General features: G+C 39.7%; 1 protein-coding gene across 1 annotated transcript; it reads left to right on the forward strand.

The window, feature by feature from the left end:
- Window positions 1-1,004: 1,004 nt before the first annotated feature.
- Window positions 1,005-6,683, forward strand: LOC139722346 (uncharacterized). The gene is made up of 4 exons (XM_071633656.1): window positions 1,005-1,295; window positions 3,091-3,262; window positions 4,150-5,793; window positions 6,511-6,683. The coding sequence occupies exons 1-4, from the start codon at window positions 1,005-1,007 to the stop codon at window positions 6,681-6,683; spliced, it is 2,280 nt and encodes a 759-aa protein (XP_071489757.1).
- Window positions 6,684-10,257: the final 3,574 nt, after the last annotated feature.

The raw sequence follows: 10,257 nt of genomic DNA on the forward strand, positions 1-10,257 counted from the left end.
GCCGATTATTTTGTTCTCCTCTAAATGTAATGAGAATGCCAGACAAATCTTCTTCGGCTCAAGTGATGTAAACTACGTGTATTTTGTACAAAAGGGACTGACTGTTTTACTTCGACACAGCCGAAATTCGACTCTCGTACTTCGGCTTATCCAAATATTTCTTAGAGAAAATACATAGGGAAAAATCGGGACTTTTTATTTTGCTTCGAGTTAAGTGATTTTCGACTCACTCGACGTCGACTTATCCGAGGTTTACTGTATATGCAAATCTGCAGCCATAGGTATACACAGGATTGGAAAATTGAGACACGTTCTTGATAAAGCAACTACAGAAAAACTGGTTCGTGCGTTTATTTTTAGTCATTTGGATAATAATAATGGTTTGCTCATTAGAGTTCCAGACTCTCACCTGAAAGGATTCCAACGGATACAAAATTCAGCCGCAAGGCTTGTGACACGCAAAAGGAAATTTGATCATATAACTCCCATTCTTCATATTCTTCATTGGTTGCCCATAAGAGCTCGTATCAGGTTTAAGATTTTGACCCTTGTATTTAAATGTTTTCATGGAAATGCCCCTGCATATCTCAGTGAACTCATCAAGCTATATCATCCTGGTCGTAATCTGCACTCAAAATAAAAAAATCTCCTCTCTGAAATAAGTGTCAAATCTAAGACATATGGTGATAGGTCTTTTGGAAAAATGGCACCCTCATTATGAAATATCTCCCTCTCAGTGTTAGATGCATTGCAGATTTTGATAAATTCAAATCTGTGTTAAAAACTCACGTTTTTGACAATTGTTGATTATATGTTTGAATAGAGAAATATGTGATAGATTTTGTTTCATTAATTTTGTACACGCATAGAGACTATCTTATGGTATTATGCATTTCTAAGAACTGATTATTATTATTATTATTATTGTAGAAAGAACAAATTTATATTCAATTATCTATTTCAGATGGCTTTCTTCCTGAGACTATGAGACCCTCAAATGCAAAATGATGTCACAAAGAGAACTGGATGATATCGCTGGCCTCAATGACCAGTCACTGTTCAGACAGAAGCCGCTCAGCTCTGTGCAGTCTACGTTGATGAGCAGAAGTTTGCCAGCTTTTAACTCCACCCCAGTGTCCACCAGGCAAGGGGGCCTGCACAGCTCCCAGAGCCTTAGTGGCAGGGCTTCTCTCTTGACGTATTGCAATAAGCAGTACCCTTCAGCAACGGCCGCCCTCACAGATTACATCGCAAACTATGACAACAAGAAACCAGGTCACTCGATTCCATACAGGGTAGGCTTTGTCACTAGAGATCAAGATTTCTTTTGATGTAGAAAGTATAGTAAACATTAGAAGGTGTTTACTAGTGTTGGATCTGACATGTGGAGTAAGTTAGTACTTTGCTGCTGGGTAGGAGCAAAAGGAGATTCAAGATATTGAGTTCCAACTGGCTGTAATTATTCAAGCAGTTGTCAGTTTTTGTCTATTGATGTACAAAAGAATTCCACAGGTGCATTTATGCCTTTGATGATTGATGTTTGATGCCGTTGTCTTGCTAAGCAATCTGAAGATTCATTTTGAATATTAATATAATGTTGACTATGTTTATTTAATAAATTAAATGAATTATCACTTAGTGATAAAGCATATAAAACAAAAGTCAATCCTGTCCAGAAATATGTGACAAAGTGTAAATCAGAGCAGTATCATCTAAAAGAATTTAAAACTGTACCCTCCTGGAAAGCTGGTTTTTATCACTACAAAATAATGCCGACAAATAGAACTGATATGGAATAATCTTCAAGTATAATTCTTTGTTAGAAGATAAGATTAATGCTTAGGCATGCCCAGTCGAGTAATTTTCATTTTAATTTCATCATTTTTTGTGTAATTTCTATTCACTCATAGTGACTTATCCCATTATATATCACCTATCTTTTATAAAGTAGAGATGGCAAAAGTACTCTCCATCACAGAGACATCAGTATCTTCCCTAGACCCCGTTTACAGTGCGGGGTTGGGCCGAGCCGCGGCCAAGCCCAGCCTCAATTGCGGGGCCGAGCCCCGCAATTTTGTCCGTTTACACTACCGGGCTCAGCCGCGCTTTTAATTCAAACCTTTCAATATTTTGTCGTAGTGGCGCTCTGCTTATAAACAAACGCAATTTGGTATATCTGGTTTTCAGACCCTTTGCCAACTGGTTTCCGTGGTGACGAAGTCGCCGTTTGGGCAAAGGCCTTTGCTGAAGGAAAAATCCTTTGCAGGACAGAACCACCTTAAACTATACTAGCTTTCGACGTTGAGGGGGTTAATATCCTGAATAGCGAAATAGTACGGGCAGAGGGTTTGGAAGCCAGACTAAAATGGGCCACACATTTGGCCCAGTTTGCGTTTACACTGAGAAAAGGCCGGGCTCGGCCGCCGCTTGGCTGCGGCCGAGACCACCTCCAGAGCGAGGCCAAATGCGAGGCCAATTTTGGCCCCGCATTTGGCCTTTTGCGCGTTTACACTGAAGCGGGGCTGGGCCGAGCCGCAGCCGAGCCTCGCACTGTAAACGGGGTCCTATAGAGTTGCTGGTGATTATGCAATGAGACACACGTCAATTACTTCCTATCTGCGCGGCAGATCCAGTTTGTCACATGCTTCAAATATTTTCAAGTGGCGGCATCGAATGTGGGTTCAAAGGAAATAAGACAGTTATGATTCCATTCTCTTGAACCTCCTTGTAGTTCAGTACCAATAAAACCATTACAGATATATACCTGCATTAACTGTAAAAAGTTCTCTTGAAGTAACTTCTTAGATTGTTCAACTGATCAGATGAGAAGGAATATAGAAACAGCCGTTTATTAGAGGAGACCGATGAGACACCAAACATTTTTGTTATATTTCCTTTATGTATATTGTTTGTGATATCACAATTTGCTGCAGTCTTCTCATCCAGTGATGGCTGCACAGAAACTTTAAAAATTAAATTTTGCTGCATTTCAATCAATTTACAATTATATTTAGGTTTCATTTCCCTTTGATGAACTTATTTTGTTTACTGATCTTCTCTTTCTCTCTCTCTCTCTCTCTCTTCTTTCAGAGAACAGTTAGTGATTTACTGCTGCCCAAAACTACCTTACAAAAGACAGTGCAAAGGAGTTTAGAAACTGGGATACGGGACACCAAGAATGAATTCCATCGATTCAATATCCGAAAGCTCATTGATGACTCCTATGACACAATTTTGAGAGCAGACTTGGAACATGAGAAAGGTATGCATTTTTTGTTTTTGTATCCACAGAATGATTGACAGATGTACACCGTTTGATATTGCTGTAATGAGGGATGTTTTATCTCAGGAGTAACAGCAGCATGCATGTCATCAATGAATGCATTGCCGAGTTAATTTGGGTCTTTTGATAAATGTAAAAGATGCTTATGTTTCTCATTCATGATGACGTAATCTCTAAAAGCAATTTTCATGCGTTTGTGTTTAACATTCAGTATGTGTGTGATTAATATTCAGTATGTGTGTGATAATGGTAAATTTGTAATGCATATGGAAAAGTTTGTAATACCTATGCTGAGTGATGTGGAGCTTACATATTGAAGAAAAGATGAGCATAAGTATAACGGCATTAGTGGTGATATACTGTTCAATAATTCAAAGCCAATGAGGCACGTAAAAGACAAGGGGAACACTTTCAAGCAGACTTCCAACTGTGATACTGTACTGTATGTCCCCAAAAAAATTACAACGGGACCCTCCGCAATGATAACTTTTGAAATAGTGAATTGATCCAAATACAATTTCAGGGTTCATTTCATACTCATGACATGCTTTACAGCAATCCACATTTCTCTGTGACCGCTTAACTAAATTGAATGGGGTTTTCTGCAAAATAGAGCTGAGATGTTATATCTTAAGACCCTGAAGTAGCAGTTGGACAGTATAATCATATTGGGTGTTATCAATGCAAAAATTCAATTGTAATTTTTTTGGGGACATACTGTATATGCCAAATGTGCTTTTTATGGTGACCTTATATCTGAACTCTATTTGCAGATGTAATTAATATTTCAGATGCCTATATAGTATGTTATCTGCTTACTGTATCTATCTTTGTGTCTTTTTATGCCGTTCTTCTTATCTTTGCAGCATCAACCTTGCCAACTTCAACAGATTTCATGCGGACTAGTAGTCCTCTACCATATGAGATTCCACCGATGCACGAGAAAGATTTCCCTGACATAGCCAGTGAGATCAGCTCCTCAACAGATGCCTTACTCCTTGCCAATCCTTACCAAGTGCCTGTCTTCAAAGTTGACTCGAGAATCAATCATTCCAAATCCAGACAGTCATGTCAAGTGAATCCGACATTCATGCACAGTGGACAAAAAACAAAGGGAATGTCACATCTCATGAGAATTTCCAGCAGGCATTCTAAAAGTTTTTCACGAGAGAGAAGTCATAGTCAGCCTTCAACCAATCCCTTAAGAGGGCTATATGTTCCCAACCAATCCTACAGGAGTGATGCTTTAAGGGGGCGGCAGAATAGCCAGAGAGGCAGCTATTCTTCCAGGAGATTGTCTGTCAGCCAGTCCAGGGCTGGAAGACGGCCTATCCCAGCCTGGGTGTCCAGTCTGGACTCCTCGGTGACTACTCAAAAAAATCTTGCAACCCTGTACACAGATACGCTGCTGAGTGCCGATGGCCATACCTCCGCCCTCCAAGAAACATCGGGAGCTGGCCTGAGTGATGCAAATTACATGAGAGGTTCTGATATCAGCACAGACAGCCTTCTCGATAACTCAGCTGCCACTTCTGACCTAGTCTCGGAGAGGTCTATGTCTGTCATGTCTGGTTGGAGACCTCCTCCCACATGGGTAGAGGAGTTAGATACCACCACCAGCCACCTGCCTGCCTCCCTAAGGATTCTAGCCATAGGATTAGACTCCCATCAGTCAGGTAATGGGGATTTGTCTCATAGTAGTGGTAGGTTCCCCCTCAGAAATGGAACTTTGTCAGACAATGTTCAGCCACGATTAACTTCTCAAAGTAGACATGTGCAACTCAAAGGTGGGACTATGACAACTAATGGCTCAGTGAAGAAAGTCATTCACAAAAAAGGCCACCATTCATTCACTGGTAATCCAGATGGGAAGCATAAGAGGGCTGTTCACATGAGAACTCAGAGTGCAAGCACAGAGGAACTCATTAATGAATCCCCATACGGCAATGGTGTTTCCTCACTTCGGCAATCAGCTCACAAGGCCTCTCACAGAGACTTCAACATCCAGCAGTCAATGAGGAAGGCATATTCAAAAAGCTACTCTACCTCAAAGGGGAACAACTCTCATCATTCATCTCTAAAACAGCGTCATCACATGAAGGTATTGCCCAAATCCACTTCACATCATCATCAGCGTCAACATCATCATCTTGGAGCATTGCTAGATGAGTCATCTTCACAGTCTCACCATCAGAATAATGGCATAGCGACTGCAGAGCAGCAGCTGGACAACACCACTACAACTGACAGTCTGATTTACTCCTCTCCATTTGGCTTGGACAAAGACATTGCTCGCGCACGCTTGTCCATGGCATCAACTTCCCCTGGTCTGAAGGAGGGGCACATTCCTCCGAGAGTCAATGATACCAGTAATGGCACTCTCCAAGAAGATGACTTGGCCACCCTGAGCCCACTGTCGTCCATCACTCTCTGTGATGAAGGGGAAGACAAGGGGGATAATCAAGGCTCACGTGTCATGGCAGACCATTTCAGTGAATCTACAGTTGGTGGTGAGTGAAAAGTGTTTACAGGATTCATAAGCTGATAAGCAGGGATGGTATTCAAACTCTGCAAGGTTTGTGGAGCTGATGCTGTACTTGTTCTAATATTGTGGTGTGTAACTTGCATGTGTTTGTTCCCTTCATGTTGGTCTTTTGATCAAACATGACCATTTAATCAAAATCTAAAATTGAAAACTGTAAAACAAATGTTAGCGTGCATTTTAATTTTGCAAATTTCGCGAGAGCCAAGATTCACGAAATTAAAAAGTTCTTGTCTACATTATGTGCATTGAATGTTAGAGGCAACTCGCGAAAATTTCATGGCACGAAAAAGGCCATCAGCTCCAATTCGCGTAAATTTCATGCTGCAAAAATATTGTGTTTTACAGTAGTTGTCTTGAGAGGTTGTAGGGCTAGAGTCTGGTTCGGTAGGTAGTAGGCTAAGTGTAGATAGTAAAAGGTTTAGATAGATGACATGGTTTGACTATTACATTCATTAATATCTAATGGTAATGTAAAACTTCTTCAAAAATATTTTATGTGAGAACTTAAAAGAAGAAAAGTAAGGAAACTTTTCAAAGCATTATCATCATTTGAAGACACATAGCAAAATGACTGTAGTAAAACATATAAACATACATGTATATATTTTGCATCTTCCATACTTTGGACGTCTATGGCATGAAATATATTCCTGTGATATTCTCTTGTAATTTCCTCATTCAGAAAGTGCTAGAGCTGATGCTATGCTCCGCAGAGCTGAAAGGATAATCAGGAACACACAGGCTAGTCTCAACACGTCCAGCCTCTTGGACCAGGAAGGCCACAGCTCTGACAGTGGGGAAACATCAGAACTCCTGGCAGGAGACCAAGAGTTCTTCAGCAAGCAAACCAGGTGAATGAATGATGATGAATGAAAATTCACCTGTTAATAAATTAATGCTTTGTGATATGATTTGTATGATGAAAAGTACTTTTGGTTGTTGTTTTTTCTCTCTTTCTCATTCTTTGTGATTTGCTTCAGAAAATAGTCTCATCAAAGCATTTCTTAGCATAATGCATTTTTGTATTTCAAGTATCTCTAGCATCTTACCTTCTCTATTCAGAACCTGTTACCATAATAAAATTGTATTGCCAGGGGTTAAGGCAGTCTTATATTTTGGTTGAAAAATTAAGAAAATTATGAATGTTTGCCTCAGTTTGCACTTGCCTCCTATTGACGTTGAGGTTTAAATGTACCTTGCAGGATTAAGTTTACAAGGACTTAGCTGCTTGAAGCGTGATAGTTGCCATGCATTACTCTTTTGTACAATAATGTTTGCAATGTGAGACATTTTCTGTTATGGTCAAAGCTGCTTTGATATCATACATGTGTACCATTAAACCTGATGTTTGTTTATGATTGCAGACTGCAAACTGATCTTGTGAATGCTGCAGACACAGAAACTCCACGGATCTTAGACAAATTTTTGGATGATTGTGTCCATTCTTCGGAAGAGGTTGGTAATACCATGTTAAACATTTTACATTAATAACTGAAATGATAAGTGGTTGTCTATCGCATCATATATCACTATCACATCACAATAGTCCTTATTTGACACCATCATTTGATACAGCCAAGTTTCATATCCCCCCCCCCCCCATTCACAAATGTAGCAAAGTCACAACATTCAAACAAAAGTCCTTATTTGCAAGTGATTGACACATTACCCTCCATTGTAAGCTCTCATTATTATGTCAATAAAGGGCAATTTGTCAATCAGTTGCTGTAAAAACATCTTGCCCTCAAAAACCATTAATATAATTAGTACCTGCTTCCCATCACTGGCTATTATGCAGCAGCTTGGTAGTCTAGTGGGTATTGTGCTTCAGGAGGTCATTGGTTGGAGTCCCACCTTAGTACTCAAGCCCATGATTGGTTACATCAGTGAAGGGCAATTTGTCATTCAGTTCCAATAAAAACAGTTCAATGCAGGAATCATTAACTTGAAAAATATTTTCGTATCTTCCAAATATAAAAGGCTAGTGGTAATTATTCATCCCTCACTTTACATAAAAGTCTACCTAGCTTGATATTAAAGGGAATCCAAACCCAAAGAGCAATAAGATTGAGTGAAAGCAGCAACATTAGTAGAACACATCAGTGAAAGTTTGAGAAAAATCGGACAATTGATGCAAAAGTTACGAATTTTTAAAGTTTTGGTGTTGGAACCGCTGGATGAGGGGGCTACTAAAGGTTATGACGTATGTGTGGACAACAATATAAAGCAAATCGTCTGTTGAGAATGATAAGGGCGTTAAGTTGTCACAAAACCCATAGTGTTCAAGACAACGTAACACCCTTCTCATTCTCAACAGACAAAATATAAAGAAAATTTCACAAAAATTAATTTTTCATGAAAATTACACATTCCATGAACTTGATACTGACATGTTTGTAGCAATTACTCCCCCTGCTTTCTGAAAGCGGTTAGTCAAGTGATCTTTCATAATGCTAGAAAAGTGAATTTTTGTGGGATTTTCTTTATATTTTCTTTATATTGTTGTGCATCATAACCTCTAGTAGTCTCCTCATCCAGCAGTTTCAACACCAAGCTTTTAAAATTCATAACTTTTGCATCAATTGTCCGATTTTCCTCAAACTTTCACTGATGTGTTCTACTAATGTGCTGCTTTCACTCAATCCACATTGCTCTTTGGGTTTGGGTTCCCTTTAATGAAATGTGTGAAGGCATATTGTGATACAGCTTAACTTCCATGCCTTCTGAAGATGCTTATTTGACATCACAGAAGAAATTAAGTATTGTGGAATTCATTTTAAAGCCTCTACATCATTCCGCAATAATCATATGCTTCTTTATGCATTTTTCTTGAACAAATTTGTCTCTTTTTAGAAAGTCCCTGAAACAGCAACAGTGCTTTCCTCAGAAGGTCCGCTGGAGTCACTGAAAAATATGCTCTTCCAGCTGCAAGATATGGCATCCCAGCACACACGGGAGTCAAGTGAAGAGACAAATCAACAGCCTCCTAAGCAGTACTCATCAGTGGAGAAGGGTCAGGTAAGGATGTCTCGTCTACATCATGGCTTGGCACAAGTAAAAGCCTTTTTCAAATACCTTCATGCTTTTAAGCACTGACAGTCGTGAGCAAAGAGAGCTGCACGAGGGGGCATTAGCATGAGGCTCTTTTGAGATTTGCAATAGTAATCTTAATTCATGACCGGGAGAAAGACTTACTTGTGCACCGATCTTACTGAATAATTCAGTGACTCACTTCGAACAGGGAGGTGCTAGAGAAGGAGAGGCAATTAAAGCTCATCTTTGAAGTCATGCGCGGCACTGCCGAGAAGTTATGCGTTCAACTACAGGTGTTACCCATGTGCTTTGACAAAAGAGAGCATCAATAATCGGGATAGCGCTCTCACATCTAGTAATATTTGCTCCTACTGCAATTCGCTCTCTCTTTCAATGTGATGGCAACAATGAATATGTGTACCTTGAATTGGAGCAGCGAATCAAAATGCAGTGCAAAACTCACAATTTTAACAGCAAATAGTTTAAAAACACACTGGAACACGCTTTAACGGAGTACCTTATTTGAAAGATCAAAATATCCCTTATTAAAAGATAGAAAATTAACATGCTAAATGTGCGCATTATAGAAAAAATTAGGTTTTTAAGAGGACCTAATTTTCATTTCCTTTCGATTTGCGAATTACGAAGAAACTAGAAATACATGTTAATGATATTGAATTCTTTCCTAAACTATTCTAAATCAATTTGAGTATTTCATTTAAAATTTTGCGGTGCAATAAAGCTTGTAATTCAACGAAAGGTGAAATACGTTCTTCGTCTCCGAACTTCGTCTCGCAACTAGAGCGGTGCCGAGCATGACTTCAAAACGTAATGGAATGCTAGACATCCCATTGTAATGCCTTCCACTCCATCTCTGTAACACCTCCCTGCTTCGAAAAATTAAATTGCTCAATTCACTTTATATCAGCTGTCAGTGTGAGAGTTGTATGTAAAAGCTTCCTTAAAGACCTAATAAAATGCTTGCAAAATGTTTTAATATGCAAAAGAAATGTAAAATATATGTCATGATTATCAATGTAAATATGTTGTCAGTGTCGTTCCGGTTTTTATCGCTTCTAGAAACTCCCCCAAATATCACATTTTTGGAGGACCCCGTTGCAGCTTTTGCGAAAAAGATAGTCACGTGACCAACACCCCTGAACCGATTGATGACGTATAAGCACGGAGTTGTGCTCAGTTAGCAGACGCCGCTCAGCACAAGCACTCTGATTACTAGCTTGGTACACGTGCGTACACGATAGCTAGCCCGGCCAGGCCCGGGCCCCGCGGGATGTGCGCTCCCGGTCGACCCACTGACTGTCGACATACGCATTACCACGTACATTATCACTAAGTTAGCTTGCACAGATACCTGGTACCTCGAGCATAATGTCTT

This window comes from Diadema antillarum, unplaced genomic scaffold (assembly GCF_040938485.1).
Source record: "Diadema antillarum isolate AM-2024a unplaced genomic scaffold, OU_Dant_1.0 scf00000163, whole genome shotgun sequence".
In the NCBI taxonomy this organism is placed as follows: domain Eukaryota; kingdom Metazoa; phylum Echinodermata; class Echinoidea; order Diadematoida; family Diadematidae; genus Diadema; species Diadema antillarum.